Source organism: Sciurus carolinensis, chromosome 17 (assembly GCF_902686445.1).
Source record: "Sciurus carolinensis chromosome 17, mSciCar1.2, whole genome shotgun sequence".
NCBI classification, from domain to species: domain Eukaryota; kingdom Metazoa; phylum Chordata; class Mammalia; order Rodentia; family Sciuridae; genus Sciurus; species Sciurus carolinensis.
The window spans coordinates 10,334,386-10,354,268 of record NC_062229.1 but is presented as its reverse complement, the minus strand read 5'-3'; the positions used below and the strand labels follow the sequence as shown (position 1 = coordinate 10,354,268).

Sequence of the window (19,883 nt, the reverse complement as noted above, 5' to 3'; positions counted from 1 at the left end):
GAAAGTTACCTATCACATCACTAAAAAGTATCAAGCCACACAAAAAAATGTTGCATGCATTAAAAATCCATTTTAAACTCTATTTTAGAGGTTTTACAATGAAGAGTTTGAAGATAAGGAAAATAGGTGGCATATCTTTATTCTCGAATAGTAATATCAAATAAAAATTAGTTTATATCCATACATCCAAATATGAGAAGTCAATGATACAAAAGGAGAAAAAAAATGTGCAACATTAAAGGAAATGTGAATGAATATAGACATTAAAAGTAAAATGGGCTACCACTTGTCTGAGGGAAATGGACATTTTCAGGATTAAATAGAGGTGAAGAATGTTGATCCAGGATGATGTTATAAAGGGTAACTGCCTGACGTGCCAGGTGGCTATTTTTTTGACATGTTTTGTCTCCTTTCCCAGCAGATACACCAGCTGCATGGAAGTAGAAAACCACACAATATTATCACAGATTTTCCTCCTGGGTATTTCAGAGGATCCAGAACTGCAGTCCGTCCTCTTTGGACTGTTCCTGTCCATGTACCTGGTCACAGTGCTTGGGAACCTGCTCATCATATTAGCCATCAGCTCTGACTCCCACCTCCACACCCCCATGTACTTCTTCCTCTCCAACCTGTCCTGGATTCACATCTGCTTCACATCTACCATAATCCCAAAGATGCTGGTGAACATTCATGCACATAGTAAAAAGATTTCCTACTTAGAATGCCTCACTCAAGTATATTTTTTCATGATTTTTGTTGGATTGGATAATATGCTACTGACCATCATGGCATATGACCGGTTTGTGGCCATCTGCTGCCCCATGAAATATACAGTCATCATGAACTCCCAACTCTGTGTCCTCCTGGTTTTGATGTCTTGGATCATCATGTTCTGGTTCTCCCTGATTCTTACTCTCCTGGTTAAGCAACTGAACTTCACCACAGGCACTGAAATCCCTCACTTCTTCTGTGAGGTGGCTCAACTTCTCAAGGTGGCCCGGTCTGATGCCCTCATTGGTATCATCTTTTTGTATGTTTCAACTGCCCTGCTGGTGGTATTTCCTGTTGCTGGGATCCTCTACTCCTACTCTCAGATTGTCTCTTCCTTAATGAAGATGTCCTCCTCTGTAAGCAAGTATAATGCATTTTTCACCTGTGGGTCCCACCTCTGTGTGGTCTCCTTGTTCTATGGAACAGGGCTTGGGGTTTACCTCAGTTCTGCTGTGGCCCATTCTCCACAGAGAAGCACAATTGCCTCTGTGATGTACACTGTGGTCACCCCCATGCTGAACACCTTCATCTACAGCCTAAGGAACAAAGATGTGAAAGGGGCCCTTGGGAGACTCCTCAGCAGAACAATCTCTTGTCTTTGATATTCACTCAGCTTAGGACTAAAGCAAATGCACTGAATTTTAATTTCTGGCTCTTTTTCTCCTCTAAATGACAATATGGATAATATGCTAAATGACATATTATCTTGTAGCTTCTTGTACTCCCAAAACATTTACAAACTCATGGAAAAAGTACTCAGCACTATTGGTGAGGTAAATGTACATCAAAGCCACAATGAGATACAACTCCACACCCAATAATAGAAAAGACAGACAATAACAAGTGTGGGCAAGGACACAGAGAATTAGAACTTTCAGAGCAAACCATTGGGAATGTAAAATGCTGTAACCACTTTGGGAACAGAATTTTTAGTTCCTCAAATAGTTCATCACATAGTTATCATATGAGTCAGTAATTCAAATCCTAGGTATATACCCAGGACAACTGAAAACATTCACACAGAAAGCTCCATAAAACTGTTCATTGTACAATTATTCATAACTTCTCAAATCTAGGAAAACTAAAATATCCATCAACTGATGATGAGTGGATAAGTTAATGTGATATATCCATATATCCACATCATAAAAATGAATGACATATTCATACAAGCCAAAATAGAGATGAATCTTGACATCTAACATTATGTTAGATGATAGAAGCCACACAAATATAGACCATGTATTATATGATGCCATTCTGGAGTTAGGTAGTGGTGATGGCTGCACAACCATGTTAGTATGTTTAAAAGTACTTCATTTTATAATTTAATGAGTGAATTTGGGGTTGTGTGAATTCTATTTAAAAAATAATTTAAAAATTAAAGTAACATACTTGTCAAAAAAAAATTCCATTTCATCGAGTCATAGTCACTGCCCTTCTGTTCCTGAATTCATAGTCAATGAAGTAAATCTGTCAGTACCTAAAAGAATGAAAGCTCAATGTCTGTCTTTAACATTTGTAAATCCATTTAATGAATCAGGTCAATAAGGGAGAAAATTCTTTTCTATGACAAGAATCTGATACTATTTTCATTTTTGCAATTCAGATTTATGTCTCTGAGGCAGAGCTTGATTGATAGAGTGATTGATTTGCATGCACAAGACCCTGGGTTCAATCTGCAGTACCACCAAAAAAAAACAAAAAAGACTCAGATTCCTGTCTCTAAGGAGAACTTCTTATTTTATTACCACACTACTTTTTTGTGCTTTGAGATTTTATGCACTGGTTTTTGTTTTTTAATATAGAGAAGAATTCATTTCTAACTTTTTATAGGAGTGATATATGTTGGTATTGTGTAAAGTGCTGATCTTTACATAGTTGTTGGTAACTTTCAACTGCCTCAAATATTCCAGTTTCTGACAAGCATACAGTAAGGGGTTAAGTAGGATTACAGTCATCTCATGGCTATAAATCCCACACTTTTTCTATTATCTGCATTTCCTATCTTAATCAAGCCATCTCATGTCGTCCTCAAGTAATGAGGAGGATTTAGGTCCTTTTTGGATGATGGCAAGAGACCTCCCTCAGTTTCTCACCATGAGAAGCCCTGTGGACAGCTCATAAAAGAGCAGGTGGCTTCTATTGATATAAGCAAGTAGGTGAGAGGGCCAGGCCTACCCCACTATGAAGACATTGGTTTCAAAGCACACCAAGAGAAGAGAAAAGTCCCTCTGTTTTCCAGTCTGGCCCCCGCCCCTCAAGACTTACAGCCTGCTGGCAAAACTCCCTATACAACAAATGGCAGGTGGACACACCTACCTCTCCTCTGCACTGGGTATCCCTACAAACTCAACAATAGTTGAGTCTGCTCCTAGGCCTGGAGTCAAAAATATCCACCTTGCTTCTCTTGTAGCCACAGGGTCTCACCACAGCCTCATCATAAATTGAAGTCATTCTGTTCCCAAATATGGTAAGTGCACCAGGGACTTCTGATGTCAGCTCACAAAGGAAGTACTCCTCCCACTGCTGAATACATCACAAAGATTTGCATGTGTGTGTGTTATCACCTAGTGAAGAAGTCATTAACTAAGTTACCTTTGCCCAGTCATTTTTTTCTGACATGAATTGTGAGAAATTTATTCATTATTATTCATTTTTATTAAGCACCAGCATAATACTGCAGAAAATTTCAAATCACCTTCAACAACTCACCCCACACCCCTGAATTCTTGATCAAGAGCTTTTCAACTAAAGACATGCTCTCTTCTCTCTTCTATATATTAACTTTATGAAATAAAGAAAAAGGATTGTATACAACTTGCTGTAAAATGCTGTCCAAGGTGCTGGAGACAGTGGCTGCCCAGGCTCCCTTTATTGCCCAGGCTCCCTTTATTGCCCAGGTCCCAATAGACTCTTGTTCATGAACTGTCTCTTCACAAAGCAAGTCCACCACTTTCTGGGTTTATCATTCTGAGGATCAAAAACTTTCTCACAAAGTCTCAGTCCAGTCTCTTGCCTTAGCTGCTGTAGGTAGGCTGGCATGACTTCATCTTCCTGTTTGTTTGTAGGTTTGGCATAAATTGCATTAAGGGGAAAATCTGGCTTTCCAGGAATGGGAAAATTAGTGATTCCCAGGTACACATTTCTTTCTCACCTTGGCTTTTGGAGTTGCACTTTTGGAGTTTCTTTAGACACTCAGAAATGTAGAGGGTGATATACATCGAGGTCCTATCAGCTTCATTCTTAATTTCAGAGTTTTTGAAGAAGACATTGACCTTGAAGTAATAGAAGGTTTCATGCACAATATCTGTATCTTTTGTCTCTCTGGGGGCATGTCCTTTGAACTGACTTCTGATAGGTAACAGGGCCATGTTTCCAATGAGTTTGATGTCAGGGTCCATGAGAGAAGAATGGTAAGCTGGCATCTTGGTGGTGCTGTGGTTTGGACCCAGATGAGTGCCCAGTCACTTTGAAGTTGATAACACTGGTTGTTCAGGAATTATGATTCTTGGAAACTACCCACATTTCAGCCATGAGAGCTTTGTGATTCAGAGAGATGAATTTAGACATTGATTCGTAATTGATTTTTGTAATGAAACCTGAGTATGTATGCCATTAAGTTGGATATGGAATTAAAAGTCCTTTTTATTTGTGTGGATAAATGTTAGAAATAAATTCTGCAGGACTATGTAACTAAACAGCATACATATGGACCTGGATTGGATAGCTGGATGCTTGGTAATGAGAACTTTTAATACAAATGGGTGGTATTGAATTTTTAATATTAAACTGCAGTCATTTCATAATGGATAGATGGGATCAGACATTAGGAGTTTCACCATAGTGTAGTGTAAAGGACATGTTGAATGAAACCTCAAAGAGCTGTTTGTGCAGTAAATAAATCATTTCCTTTCTGCCTTTTCTAATTTTCCAACACACGATGAATGTCCTTAATGAATACGGAAAGACCCTAACTTTAGTCTTTCTTGGATTTGCATGATAAATTTCTATCCTCACTTTTTTATCCTTTATTATTTGTAGATCATTTAAATCCAACCCTCATTCTATGATTCCTTATCTTGAAAATACAACTTAAGAAATCTAGGTCTTTTATATAGTCCTGATAATACCCAAACTTTACATTTAATTTCTAAGAAGTTTTTCCCTTCAGTGAAGGAAGAGGTTATTGGGTGTGTGAAAGTTGAATTGTCTTTGCTTTGCCTTATAGGATATTGAATAATTTCTCCAATGCACATGAAATAGAACCAGTGCCAAAGGCACTTAAGTTAGAAAGGACAAGTGTTTGCCACAGATTGCAGTAATTATTTTTGGTAGAGTGCCTTTAACCATCATTCTGGGGGTGGATAATACTTCATGGGTGATAGGAGGAACATAAACTGAAGAACCATAGCACAACTGAGGAAACATGACACTTTGATTTACAGTTAACAGTGATTGTTTGGGAATGGTCATTCGCTCAGCTGTTTTGAGAAAGCTGCTGAAATAGAAAGTATATTTCTGGGTCAGAAAAATTCCAAAATGAAAAACATTTTAAAGTACAATAAATCTCACTAGTGAACCAACTTCTCTAGACTGCACACACCTTGAATTTTCAGTCTCTTCCAGGAATATAATTTATTTCTGGAAGAGCTATTCACAGGGTTAGATGATGTCTTCAAAACAGACATAGTAGCTGGATGTGATGGTGCAAACCAGTAATCCCAGATACTTGGAAGGCTGAGGTAGGAGGATCACAAGATCAAGGCCAGCCTCAGCAACTGACAACATCCTGTCTCAAAATAAAAGTTAAAAATGGGATGGGGATGTCACTAGGTGAGAGAGCACTTGTACAGCATGCACAAGGGCCTGAATTCCTACTCAGTACTTCAAACTACAAAAGCAGACATTGTCAATTCTTGCCATGTCAATTCTTTAAGCCATGCCTCTCCCCCAGACTTAAAAACTTGTGCCTTTAAAAGTTTATTTGTGATACCCCTCTGTAGGCGTTTAATCTTGTTAAATTTGCAAACCTGTGGATCTTGTTGATCTCTAAGTGCATCTCCACATCTACCACCAGGACAAACTGTAATGTATAAAGTTGCTCCCCCACCCTTTCTGTTGCAGCCATTTTTCCTGCCTCCCAACCACTTGTCAATCTGTGAACATCCTAGCTAGCTATTGGTTCATCAGTCAGCTTGCAAGTATCCTTCTCTGATATTGGTCCCCTATTAGCCCAGCAGAATTCAATTGCTTTACTGTAGCTACCCCGCCATCTTTTCTCATCCTTCTGTCTCTCGTCCTCACTTTCTCTATCCTCCTGACTTTCACACTTTCCTGTGCACGCCCTTTCTCGTTCCCTTTCTTTTCCTCTCATTTTCTCTCTTACCCTGCAGGGAGACACTCTGTTTGCTTAATAAACTCCCTTATGTGATTTCCCGGGTCCGGCGTGGTTTTTGTGGGATGCCTTACATTGGTGCCGTGACTCAGATGGGATCTTCCACTGTCTTAAGCTAGTGGAACCCCGTCTGACGCCCCAGTGTCCCCTGGACACAGCCCCACCTTCCATTCTGCCTGGACACTCTGCTCTGCATTCATCACCGGACTTCAGATTGGTGAGTCCTCTAGGCCAGTTGCCCTAGGCCGATTTATACCCTCGAGGTGACTGAGGGGTGGGGGTACCCCCAGTCACAACTTTTATAGTTATGGCTGGCCCCTATAGTCGGTCTTATCTGCCGGGTGCATTCCTGATTTTATGGTGGAGATTCTCTCAGGGTTGAGGCTCATCTCACGCTCGCGCACTCACAGTCAAAAACACTGATATCAGGTCCTCAACTCTTCTCAGCTTTTGCCTGGCCCCACATTGATGTTTGTGTGATGACACCATCTCTGTGCCACCTTCTCATCTCCAGTCGACTATTCTGTGGCCTCGGGATGCCAGGGCACAGACTCGGCTGTATCAGTCCCCACCATGGAATCTGGTCCTCCAGTCTGGCAGATTCCACCCTGGGAATCCTTTGCCCAACCCCTGGTACTTAAAGCCAGCAGAATCCATTTGTGTAATGGCACACAGCTTCTATGACCGAGCAGGCAGATGGAAAGGGATTCCTTATCTTCAAGTCTCTTCTTTCTTGCTTCTTAGCTCTTCCTGCAGGCTCAAGTGCCTCCAGATCCTGCTTCTCCATCTTCCCCTGCTTCCCCATGTAATATAAGCAGTCCCATTCCCCACAATTAGTGGAAGATAATTGTTTGACAATTTTCTGCATCCAAACCTAAATTAATTATGAACCAGGAAAAAGGGTTAGAAGGACCTAAGCATCAAATTTCTGCTAGAACATTTTAGCCCCTTTCAGATTCAGACCTCAGTCAAGGTAAACATAGAAATGTAAATGGAGGAAGGCGCAGTGGGAGACCAGTCTCAAACCCAAAGAAAAAAAAAGTGTCCATTTAAAATTTCTCCTGGGCTACAACTCAAAATACATCTCACCTGCAAAACCAGCCCCAGTCACTTAGGCAGGAAGGAGAGAAGCGGCTACAGAAAGAACTGGAGAGCAAAAGAATGTTCCCAAATAAAGGCCTTATCCTCTCCAGCCTTTTCTAGGCCTTGTAATGGGACAACTTCTCAGTTCTTCCACCCCCTGGTGAGGATTGACTCATGTCTTTTTGTTCTTCTCTCATAGAAGCACCCATCCCCAGATGCCTTTACAACCTGCTCTTCCCCAACCGGACTTCTACCTTGGACCCCTCAATTGACCCAATTTCTAAAAAGGGAACTCCAAACTGCTTGCCCCACACTGCCCCCTTCCAGCTCGAAGAAGCCAGAGCAGTCATCGACCCCCTTTCCCTACAGCAAAGGAGTTCCTAAAATTAGAGGGGTGAATGAAGTCAGAATTGGGTACAGACAGTTAGTTTACAAATAGGGGATCAGTCAAATTGTGGTGAAAAGAAGTCCATGAAAACCATCTGCCTCTGGAAGTCTGCAAGTTGAAGACTGCCCCAGGAAAAAATGGACTTTTTACATCTCACCTGCAAAATCAGACCCAGTCACTTAGGCAGGAAGGAGAGAGAAGGCTTCAGAAAGAACTGGAGAACAAAATATTTTCTTATAAAAACAGAAACAGGGGAATGTAATGTATAAAGCTGCTCCCTGACCCTTTCTCTTGCAGCCATTTTCCCCACCTCCCAACCACATTTCAATCTGTGAACATCCTAGCTAGCTCTTGGTTCATCAGTCAGCTTGCAAGTATCCTTCTCCCATATTGGTCTCCTGTTAGCCCAGAGGAATTCAATTGCTTTACTATAGCTGCCCCTCCATCTTTTCTCATCCTTCTGTCTCTCCTCCTCACTTTCTCTATCCTCCTGGCTTTCACACTTTCTTGCACATGCCCTTTCTCATTCCCTTTCTTTTCCTCTCATTTTGTCTCTTACCCTGCAGGGAGACACTCTGTTTGCTTAGTAAACTCCCTTATGTGATTTCCTGTGTCCTGCATGGTTTCTGTGGAGTTCCTTACACAAACAACACAGTACAGCATTCTCCTTGGTGATACAATAAATAAATAAATGATTTTTTTTTTAAAAAAGGGTCTGGATGGATGCCAGTTAACCCAGGAGATTTTCATCATCTCGGGTTCTTTAATGTTTCCCTCCTTTTTAAGGGCTCAACCACATATGGCTTATTTAAGAAAAAAAGATATATAAACCCTGTCATTGGCCTTGGTGAACTCCAAATTTTGATAAATATTGCTTTGTTATATCCACAGGATCATAGAACATCACTGACCAAAAATGTGGCACTGGTGTACACTACACCGTCAATGATTAAAACAGCATGAAATGTTAGAAAACACTTTTGAATTTTTTTATTCAATAAAGATTTATTTCTGTCAGCACATTGAGTCTCCCTGAAATGTTTGTTGGGTAAGACATCCATTGGAGATTTTCTCCAGTTGATTGTCCATTTGGAGCAGCCTGATCAGACAGCCTCAGTATTTCCTGATCATAAACCCTCTATTCAAGTTGAGGACATTGGCACCAGAGAAAGGCCCGAAGACAGTTTGGGTGCTGACCTTCTTACACCTAGTCCACACATCTTCTTTTCAATTCACCTACTCTGTGGACTGGAGTCTCCTCCTTCAGCTGCCAGAAGGCGAATCAAGTCAAGAGTTTTGTCAGGTCACTCTATGATATAATTGGGAAAGAAAAGAGAAAATTACAGGAAAATTACAGGATTACAGGCTATTTGTTCATGTGTAATAGGAGAAGAAAAGATAGAGAATGAGCCAAATCTCATCTACAGTTATGTCGGTTGGGATGCCCACGATCCTATGGTTGCTGTAAAAATGCTTTTTTAATATGTTTTATATTGAGTATGCTAGTGAACCACTGCCACATTTATCAATATCTTCATCTGTGGATAATTAAAATACTCTGAACTAATATCTTAACAATTTAATCAGAATTTCTACCTTGTACCAGCATTGATAACTGCTGCCATGGAATATTTATGGAATGTAGAATATGGCTGATTAATACCCCTTTTTATTACTGTCAATGAGGCCCACTACCTATGAGAAATAATTGTAGTAGTTAATTTGAATTGTTGAGTTAATTGGATTCAGAGATGCCAATGATTAAGAGGATTCTGGGAGTGTCCATGAGTGCTTGCCTAGGAATGATTGGAATGTGGGATAGGATCTGTGGTGAAACCTTCCCTAAGCATGGGGGGCACCACCCAGTAGGATGGTGACTTGGATGGAACAAAAGTTTTAAGAACAAGGAATCAAATGCAGATACAAGCTCTACTCTGCTTGAACAGGTTCTTGATTGCTGCTTCAATTGTCTGAGGATAATGGACTCTGGCTTCTTCATTCTTCCAAAGTGAACTCTGCCAGTGATTCTTCAGGTAGTTTCCAGGAGCCTTGGCCTTGGACTAGGGTAGCACTGTTGATCCTTCTTGTTCTGGGGCTTCCAGCTCGTGGACTGCAAAGCTACATATTCTTCCAGCTCTCTAGCCTGCAGGTGGTCATTGTGGATTATCCAGCTTCTGGTCTTATAAGACAATCTAATAAATCCCCTGTTATAATCATATGTCCTGTTGACTGTTCCTCTAGGGAACCCAACTAATACAATAATCAAAGTCCATCCTATTTACTTCAGAACTCACATTTTGCATAATCTAGAATCATTTCACAAGAGCTGTCTGTTCTCATAAAATGACTCCATTGTCCTACACACCTCTGACTCAATGGCAACCAAGGTTAGGAATTTGGTGGGATTTTCCTTTCAGTATTTCCATGTCAGAATTGATTTATGTACCCATAGATAATTTTCATAGAAACTTAATAAAATGCATCTAAGACTCACCTAGGAAGAATATGAGAAAACACAAGTTCCCAGGAATACATGACAGGTGGATGGATCAGGTTCTTGAAGTGTACACACCTACAATGAATGCTTTAACCACAGAGTGGGATTTGATTCCAGGGATGGACATCACTTAACTTGTTGGTTTATTATTAAAACAATTTTTGAAGAGTCTTTTGGCATGTTTATTGACTGGCTCCTACACAGCAATGATGTCAATCTTCTAATCTCTCTGTACTCATATGCCTTAATGGAAATGAGAATACCATCCATGTAATGAGAAACAGAAATTCAGAGTCTAAAAGGAAGTTACTTTCTGCAGTTTAGTAAGAGACATGCTTTTAACATTCATCTATGCAACTGTGTTAATATGTACAGTTTTAATGTTTTTAGGTAGCAGTCAAAAATATCAGGGCTGGGATATAGCTCAGTTTGTAGAGTGCTTGTCTGTCAAGCACAAAACCATGAGTTTAATCCCCAACACCACAACAACAAATAAATGAATAAACAAAATAAATAAATAAATACATAAATTTTATTTACAAACAGTGAAATAAAAATAATGGCACCCATCACCACACAAAATATGACAGAAAAACCTAGTTTAGAACCTAATAAATATTTGGTCATTCTATTCTTTCAAAAATATTAGGAACTTAATCATTAAGAAAATAGTGAGTCTACTATTTCTGTCAGAATTGTGTTGTTTTGACCAAGAGTCTGTCAGAATTATGTTGTTTTGACCAAGAGTCCTGAGAAGAACAACTTGAAAGAAGAAAAGTCTTGGGCTCCTGGTTTCAGAGGTTCAGTCCATGTCCCGCTCAGTCCGCAGCTCTGGGCCTGAGGCAGGGCACAACGTCAGGGTAGAAGGGCATGGAGGAGGAAAACTGCTCAGAATGTGGTGACCAGGAAGCAGAGAGAGAGAGAGCTCCACTCACCAGGGACAAAGTAGAAACCCAAAGGCAGCCCTAGTGGCCCACCTCCTCCAGCCACCCTCTACTGCCTTTAGTCACTACCCAGTTAATGCTGATCAGTAACTAATACACTGATCAGGTTACATCACCCATGGTCTCACATCCTTGCATTGTCTCCTCCATGAGCTTTGGGGGGACAACAACCATGCCAACCATAACAGTCTACTAAGAAATGCATCTGTCAAAGCACACTGCAGCAGGGAATGATGGAACCTCTACGCATGTCTCAAAACAGGCTCAAGGGCTTCCTGTTACTTCCCTCTGCACCCACTCTACTTTTCCCAGGCTCATGAAAATCTCTACCCCTGTGTTTGAATGTTGTAAATGTTCTTAAGTGGATGCATAGGGCTCACGTGTCCATGCCTCAGACACAAAAGGGAGCTACTGCATCTCATCTCTGGTCTATGCCACGTCCACCAAAATGAGGAAAGTACAGAGATGAAAGCACCCAGTGCAATGAAGCCACACTGATTATACCCAGTGTGTGTGAGCAGAGGAAAGATCTAGTCATGGCGAACACAGCTTTTATCTCCTCTCTGCTAAACATGGTATAGGCTTTGGGGAATCAGAGATGAAAGAGATTAGTCGTTTCTCTCCGAATACACTTTCCCATATGAGGATGACAGTAAAATGAAACAAGAATCAGGAAAAGAGTAAGTTTAGGTCACCACATAATTTAATGAAAACTGATCTTGCCATATTAATAATGACTACCTACCTGGACTTGCCTCTGTTTTACACATTCAATTCTTGGTTACAGGGAACAAACTTTTTCTGTTTAACTTGTATTCAATGCAACTGTATAAAGCAGAATTCAGCTCAGATGATAAAGTTGCTTCTCAATGACACTAACAACCTTCTCTATGTTTAAAAAACAATAAGCGGAGCAAACAGCAGGGAAATTTAATTTTGAATCTCCAGGTCTGATGTTTCCTAATTAGGAACGACGTATGCAGAGTGCTAGAGTCCCCAAATGCAGGCACATCTCAGTACATTTGGAACACTCTCCTTTTTCCTGAGTCATAATGAAATCCAGGTCTCCAGGTCTCCTTTTCACACTGAGTGGGCTGAGTGTAGCAGGAGTGTGGGCAGCTCCAGGGATACCCTATGGAGGTGGTGTCCACCTATTGTCCCTACTGTTTCTTTGACCTTTTCCTCTCCTCTGAACCATGGTGCAGCAGGCAACATGCATGTGGTGTCCTGTGATCAATCAGATATCCCAGGACTAAAGTGCACAGGGAATGAGGGGTCCTCATTCTCCCAATGAGGAGAGTGAAAGTGCAGCTGGTGTGAAGGAGGCAGCTGCCCCACTGCCCTGCCCATGCTCCCTGTGTCTCACATCCACAGAGCAAGTCAAAGGTGGCTGCAGTTCATCTACCTAACAACCTAGAGAGAACTACACACAAAAACTGTGTCCATATTTATACAATAAAATGATGTGCCATACAGACCTCATAGAAAGCCTTGCAGGTTAATTCAAATAATCTGCACAGAACCCTGGTCAACACCCTACACTCAGAATCTCCCATTAGCAATTCATGATGTTACTGATGGTTACTCTCCTCATCCTCAGCATCATCTTCATAAACCTTTGTACTGCTTAGGACAAGTGTAAATGGGGCATTTACTCCCTTTGTGGAGGACACTCTGGGAAACAGAATCACTCTGGCAGGAAAAGAAAAAAAGCTTTGCATGAGATTATGGGTACCATCACCACCAGGATTATAAACCCACAGTCTCTATAATCAAGATTTTGCACATATCAGTCTCCTGTGTGTCTACCAAACCATCATGTTCTTCCTGATGAGGAGGAGACAATGCATAGGACAAACCCTCTTCCAATCTTCATCTCCCCCGGAACTTGCTGGTTAGCACTGAGTATCTGTTTGGTCATACCCAGGAGAACAGACCCAACACACCTCCCTAACAGAGTGCAATGGCCACTCAGGATGAACACTGAAGCAGTCTCAGAGAGCAGGTGCTTGATGCAAATGATCATGAAGATGGAGACACAGGCATGCAGCCCACTGAACTGGGAAGCACTGAGGGGAAGGGGTAGAAGCAGAGGCTGAGCCTTTCTGTGACTTTGGAGACTCAGGTCTCAGAGCTCATACTCAATCAGATTTTTCTAGATTATCACAAATCTATCAATGATGGGAGAAAAATAGAAAAAAGTTCAAAAATATTTTCAGCTCCTCCACTACTGACAAAGAAGTGCCTGTGTACTATTCACTACTTTCATTTCATTTTATTTGCTTTATATTTCCATTTATAATAGTGCAAATTCAAAATTTCAATGAAATAATAACTTTCACCAGTGTCAATACACATCGACAGGCATTCGTTACTTTGATATTGTTGTGAAAACATCATCATTGCCCATATCCAGAAATTCTTTTATTTTTTAACACAAAACTATTTTCCCATTTAAAAAAAATGTTCCAAGCCTCCATCTCTAACACTGACCACCATCATTCACCATGAAATATCATAAAAATTCAAAACCATGAAACTGCAAAAACAGAGTTTCCACATAGGTTACATTGACAGGACAAGATGTTTAGCATTTCTGAATTTTCCAAAACACTTTGCAACCAGACTCTGTGGGGCTGAGATTAGGCTGTCCTCCTGTGCATCCTCCTCAGGGCACTCTTAGTGTCCCTGTTCCTCAGATTATAGATGAAGGGGTTCATCATGGGGGTGACCAGAGTGTACATCACTGAGGCCAACACACCATTTCTGGAAGAATGGGATACCACTGATCCAAGGTAGGGTCCAAAGGTTGTTCCATAAAATAAACAAACAACTGCCAGGTGAGACCCACAGGTGGAGAAGACTTTGTACTTCCCACCTGATGACTGGATTCTCAGGATGGAGGAATCAATTTTATAGTAAGAAAAAATAATTCCTGAGAGGGAGAATAAACCATAAAAGACAAGAATAGTGTACTTGAAAATGTTATTAGAGAAAGTAACAGAACAGGTAAGATTAAGGAGCTGAGAAGGGTAAAAAAAGAAATTAGAAATTTTCGAATCCTTGAAGTATGTGAATTGTAAGATAATCAAATTGTGCAACTGGGAATCAAAAAGGGTAACCAAAAAGCTCACCAAAACTAAGAAGCCACAAAGCGAGGGCTCATAATGACTGGATAATTCAGGTGGTGACAGATAGCCACAAACCGGTCATAGGCCATCACAGTCAGAAGAAAATCATCTATACATGCAAAAATGATGAAAAGAGACATCTGTGTCAGGCAGCCCACATAGGAGATGGCTCTGCTCTGAGTTAGGATGTCCACGATCATCTTTGGGACTATGGAGGAAGAGAAACAAACGTCAACCAAGGACAGGTTGGAGAGGAAGAAGTACATGGGTGTGTGGAGGTGGGAGTCAGAGCTGACAACCAGGAGGATGAGCAGGTTCCCAAGCACTGTGACCAGGTACATGGAGAGGAACAGTCTAAAGAGGATGGGCTGCAAGTCTGGATCTGCTGAGAGTTCCAGGAGATGAAATTCTGAGACACCTGTTAGATTTTGTAGTTCTGTATTTGTTGGACACCTTGGGAGGAGTGGGAAGAGATGTTGGGAAATAGGAAATACATAAACAGACACCTAGCACTCTGTATAAATTTGAATTCATGAATTCACAAGCAAAGTATTCAAATGTGAAGTCAATTCCCTTTGAACAAAACTCTTATGGAAAATTCGATCTTTTTAGACACTTTCATTATTGATATCTGTGTTATTCATGTTCTTCCTTTTGGTCCTATATATAGACACTCAGATGAACAATATTAGAAGACCAGGAGCATTAGAGAAATTAAGTCCATGATCTCAATAAATGCAGCCTACTCTTTCAGAAATAAAATAAAAATAAAATAAAGAATAGATAATAGCATCCTCATATTTTAAAAATCATTCTAATGAAAGGAAATTAAGAAATTGCCCAATATATCTTGATTTGTTCTAAGTCCTTTGGACAAATTCCTTGAGTTACGATATTTAAAACACTAAGGTGTTCATTCTCTTACAATTGACTCAAGGTTGATTGTTCACAATCAAAAGACATTTTACTTGCAGGTTATCTGCACATCATTCTATGGTTCATCATTCTTTGATTTTCTGACTCCCCTCCTCTTCAAATGTGTACTTTAAAGAGTATGCAGTAATAAACAAGTATCCTTGGCTTTTGTGGACTTCCAAATTTTTTATGGTTGTGTAATAATCATACCTAATTGTGTGATTCACTGTGACATATTTGAGCATAACATAATTTGGACACCTTCATTTCCCCATTACCTCCTTATTCTCTCCCCTTCCTCTGCCTTTTGATAAACTTGATTGACTTCACATAATCAACAGTACCACTGATAGAAAATGTGGCATTATTGCACACTGAACCTGTCAATCATTCATAGATTATAAATGATAAGAAACCTCTTTGAATATTTCATTTTTGTGCAGGTTTATTTGTAAATATTCATGAAATACATGGTATATAAAAAGGCACTCTTTTTTATCATTTTCTGAATTTTTTTCTGGATGGGATTGGGGCCTTGGACACTTCTTCAAGGGGTTTCTGGTCATAACTTATCAAATTAACGGATGAGGATGTTAATACCAAGGAAAGGCCCAAGCATAGTTTTGAGTCTCAACATTATTTCTACTGAACAGATTTTCGCATGAATATTCCCTGATACATGGATTGCAGTTACTTACTTCAGCTCCGTGAAGGAAACTAGGTTCATTATTTTGTTAGTCTCATTAGGACTGAATTAGGAACATAGGCCAAAGAAATTAAAGAAATTATGTAAACAGTCAAGACAATTGCATCATCTATAAAATGGGGGTAATAATTACCTCCTATGACTGTTGTAAGAAAGTATTTTTCAAATCTTTTAAATGTTAATGGTTCGGGGGCACATTAGTTGGTAAGTTCACCTATGGAGATTTCTTATTTTTATTAGCACATCACAGTTATATGTACTGTTGGGATCATTTTTACACAGTCATTGAAACTGTCATACAACCATAGATATATTTAGTTCCACTTCAGTCCCCAATATTTTCCTCCTACCTTTCCTGTGGAGATTTTAATATACCCAGATACCCTAGGTCTCAGACAAATCTAATTAGAATATGCACTTAAAGTTTTTAGCTGTGTAACATGGCTGGGAACCATGATTTTAGAGTATTTCCTGGCATTTAGAAAATTCTGTATGAATATTAACTATTGCTACTTTCCATAATGCCTTCTGCCCATATTAAAATAAAAACAAGATATATTTGCATAAGAAAGTAATTAACCCCACTGAGCTATGCCCTGACCAATGGCAAAAGAGGAGAATTCAAAGGTCTTCAGGACTTTGAGATTAAAATTTAATGATAATTAAAGGGATATAAAATCAAATAAATCTTAGGAGAAAGGAAAGAAATGAATAGCGCACATGAACATTCTCTCCCATAGCAGAAGAGCCAGAAATCATTTGTGGACATTCATTTTCTTCTCTTCTTCTTTCTCCACTAGTATAAGAATTCCTTAGGGATTGGAATAACATTAGGCTAATCATGAGTTCTGTGCTTTGGGCCTCCAAGGTCACAAAATTGTCAGTAATCCACTGTGCCTCCAGTTCTTCAGTTAGGTCTACAGTCCTGGGAGTCCATGCCTGTGTCATCTCTTCCCATGGCTCTCTGCATCAAGAAGTTCCTGAGAATGTATTGATATAAAAACTGTGGGTATTTGGCACAAGGTAGGAGTGATCTGCATACTTTAGTCATGGCCCAGCAGACACAGAGCGTAAACCAGTAAGTGCTAATGAGATGCTGGATAGAGAAAAGCCCATTAGTAATATATATCTTCCAACATTACATCATTCCTGTTTTATTATTCCTCCTTCCCTCCCACTTGATCTCCTTCCTCTGCTCCCAAACTGAATATATATATCACATTTTATTTATCATTTATCTGTTGAAGGACACCTAGGTTCATTCCACAGAAAATGTGGTGTATACATGATGGAATATGACTCAACTTTAAAGGAAAAGAGATTACAGCATTTGCTAGTAATTGGATGGAATTGGAGAATATCATGTTAAGCAAAATAAGGCAAACCCCAAAAGCCAAAGGCCTAATATTTTTCCTGATATGTGGATGCTAACTCACAAAAAGAGGGGAGAGTATAGGGAAGAATAGAGTTACTTTAGGTAGAGGGAGGGAAGGGAGGGTTAGGGGCTTTTGCTTAGGAAGGACAGTAGAGTGAAACAGACATTATTACCTCATGTACATATATGACTGCATGACCCATGTGATCCTACAACACATACAATCAGAAAAATGAGAAATTATACTCCATTTATTTACAATATATCAAAATGCATGAATGCATTCTACTGTCATGACTAATTATAACAAATTAAAATCGAAAAAAGAAAATTCCATTAGAAAGCCTGTTTCCCTGTCATCAAGAGAAACATGACAATTTGTGGGCTCAAATGGGAGGATACCAATGTGCTAAGTTTCGGCTATGAAGACTAAGTTTGTGCACATGGTCAAGTGAGGGTCCTGGAGATCTCACTTGGAATTTTGCTTTCCTCCCGCCTTGCTCTATGCCATAAACTCTCTATGATAGCAGACAACATGTTCCTTAAAATTATGTCTTAAGTTCCCAAAAATGTTTATGAAGGTGATGCAGAAGATGGGGATGAGGAAGATAGAAACTAGACCATCATGGACAGTTGTTGAGAGATTCCTCAGTGCCAGGCAATGAGGCCTGTGTTCTCTACAGGTTGTTGGAATTCATCTCCCTCATTTTCCCAGGAATGAGTGCCACATTAATTTGTTACAGGAGAGAAAGGAGCACAGAAGTTTTGTACAACCTGTGTTAGTTATTCAGGTCAAAATTGCTGAAGCCATGATTGAATTGAGCAGCCTGATTACAGATGCAGGGATTCTGGCTAGGAGGATCCTGGTGGGTTGTTCCTTTGATGACTAAACCATCCTTTCCCCCAGTCCCGTCACTCCAGGATGAGACCAATTTCTTCTCTGCACTGCCCTTTGGGGGATTCTGGTAGATCACTATTCATAGTGGGTGGTCTCTATAGCAACGAGTTGGGAAGAGTGGCTGAGATATAGAAATGCAGCAAAGAATGGGAGGTACACACTTGTTCAGCAGAGAGCCCTTTCCCCACCCGGGACATCCTGTGGCTCTTCACATCCTTCTGCATTCTTGTAACCCACCTACTCAGTCACTGAAAGAGTCTCACCTTCGGGTCTTGATTTTATTATTACTTAGGTAGGTGGAGAAAGGCAAAAAAGTACCTGAGAGATGCAGTTAAGAGTGCTGGACTCCTGCTAAAAATATTCTACTGTTTGGGAAACAACAGAAAAGATCATTGCATCTCACCAAGTGATTGACAATGTCATCTGAGCACTTTCAGCTCTGCACATGATTTCTTCAACATAAAGCGGGTTGTTAATGTCTCTGAGATCCAGCAATGTTGTCCAGGTTGGTATAACTTTATTGAGTTAGAATTTCTCTATGTGATTAAAATGTGAAGAATGAATAAAATACAATCAAATAGAGGGTAGTGATTTTTTGGGGAGGTTTCTTTTTTTGTGTATGGTACTGGGCATCAAATCCAGGGCTTTGTGCTTGCAAGGAAAGCCCTCTACCCCAGTCCAAGGGTAGTGATTTTTAATAATAATAAGGTTATTCTTCATACAGTTCAAGAAAAATATGTTGTGACCTGAAATTGCCATATTCCTATTTCTATATTGTTACATTTTTATTTTATCCTCCTATCAGTATGTGCTGTGTAATTTGAGAGGAATGATTGTCTTTCTTCTCTGAATCCCCAGAGAATGAATCATGTTTGGAACAGAAAAAGCATGTTAAACTGTTTGTGCTTTTTTATATTTTTCCTAGTTGTCAATGGACCTTTATTTAATTAATTTATTTGTGTGTGGGGATGAGAATCAAACCCAGTGCTTCACATATGCTAGGCAAGTGCTCTACCACTAAGACACAACCTCAACCCAAAAGCATGCTAAACTTGAACAGACTCTTCCTTGTTCACAAATCCTGGTGGTACTGAGTGTGGCTTCAACACACTTGATTCTTTCCTGTCTGTACTTTGACCATTTCAGGAATATTGCCCAGAGGCAAGGTTGAATAGCTCTTGTTTGTGTCTGTGTCCTTGGTGCCCAAGAGCTTACATCCATTAAACAGCATCTATAACATTCAGTTGTTTGAAGGCAAAGGCAGAGATTTTCAGGATTGTCAAAAGAACAAAAGAGATACCAAGAGAAGTAACAGGAATGTCTTATTCCTTGGACTGAGACACACTTTAGACTCACATTATCTTTGACAATTGTGTGTATGAATAGACCTACTATTTTCTTAATGATTGAATTCTTTTCTAAAGGCATAATATCAAAATATATATTCGGCTCTAAACATTGTTTATGTGCCCCACATTGAGTGGTGCAGGTACTGTGCTATCGCGCTCCCTCTGGCCGCAGAGAGAGACACGACAAACGTCTGAAGCTTTGGAAGTTTATTATGTACAGTCCCTCTCCTACACTTCTCTTACTCCCAGCTTCCGCACACTCCCAGCTTCTCTTCTCTCAGCTTCTTCTCTCAGCTTCTTCTCTCAGCTTCTGCGCACTCCCAGCTTCTTCCGCCCCCAGCTTCTTCCGCCCCCAGCTTCTTCCGCTCCTCCCAGCTTCAGCTACTGCTTCCCTTACTCTCCCACCCACCAGGCTTATATACACTTCA

General features: G+C 40.1%; 2 protein-coding genes and 1 pseudogene across 2 annotated transcripts in view; 1 reads left to right on the top strand and 2 right to left on the bottom strand.

The window, feature by feature from the left end:
• The first annotated feature begins 434 nt into the window (after positions 1-434).
• On the top strand, positions 435-1,373 carry LOC124969481 (olfactory receptor 7D4-like). The gene has a single exon (XM_047532438.1). It carries the CDS (start codon positions 435-437, stop codon positions 1,371-1,373), a length of 939 nt encoding a protein of 312 aa, XP_047388394.1.
• Positions 1,374-3,663: 2,290 nt separating this feature from the next.
• Positions 3,664-4,199, bottom strand: LOC124969483 (actin-related protein 2/3 complex subunit 3-like; annotated as a pseudogene).
• A 9,524-nt stretch (positions 4,200-13,723) lies between these two features.
• LOC124968009 (olfactory receptor 18-like) overlaps positions 13,724-19,883 on the bottom strand; it is a 94,930-nt gene continuing 88,770 nt past the window's right edge. Inside the window, 2 exon segments of the mRNA XM_047530417.1 lie at positions 13,724-14,238; positions 14,241-14,665. Coding sequence (XP_047386373.1) covers positions 13,724-14,238; positions 14,241-14,665 — 940 coding nt within the window.

Coding starts and splice junctions, on each gene's coding strand:
- LOC124969481 (XM_047532438.1), top strand. CDS start 435: ATGGAAGTAGAAAACCACACAATATTATCACAGATTTTCCTCCTGGGT.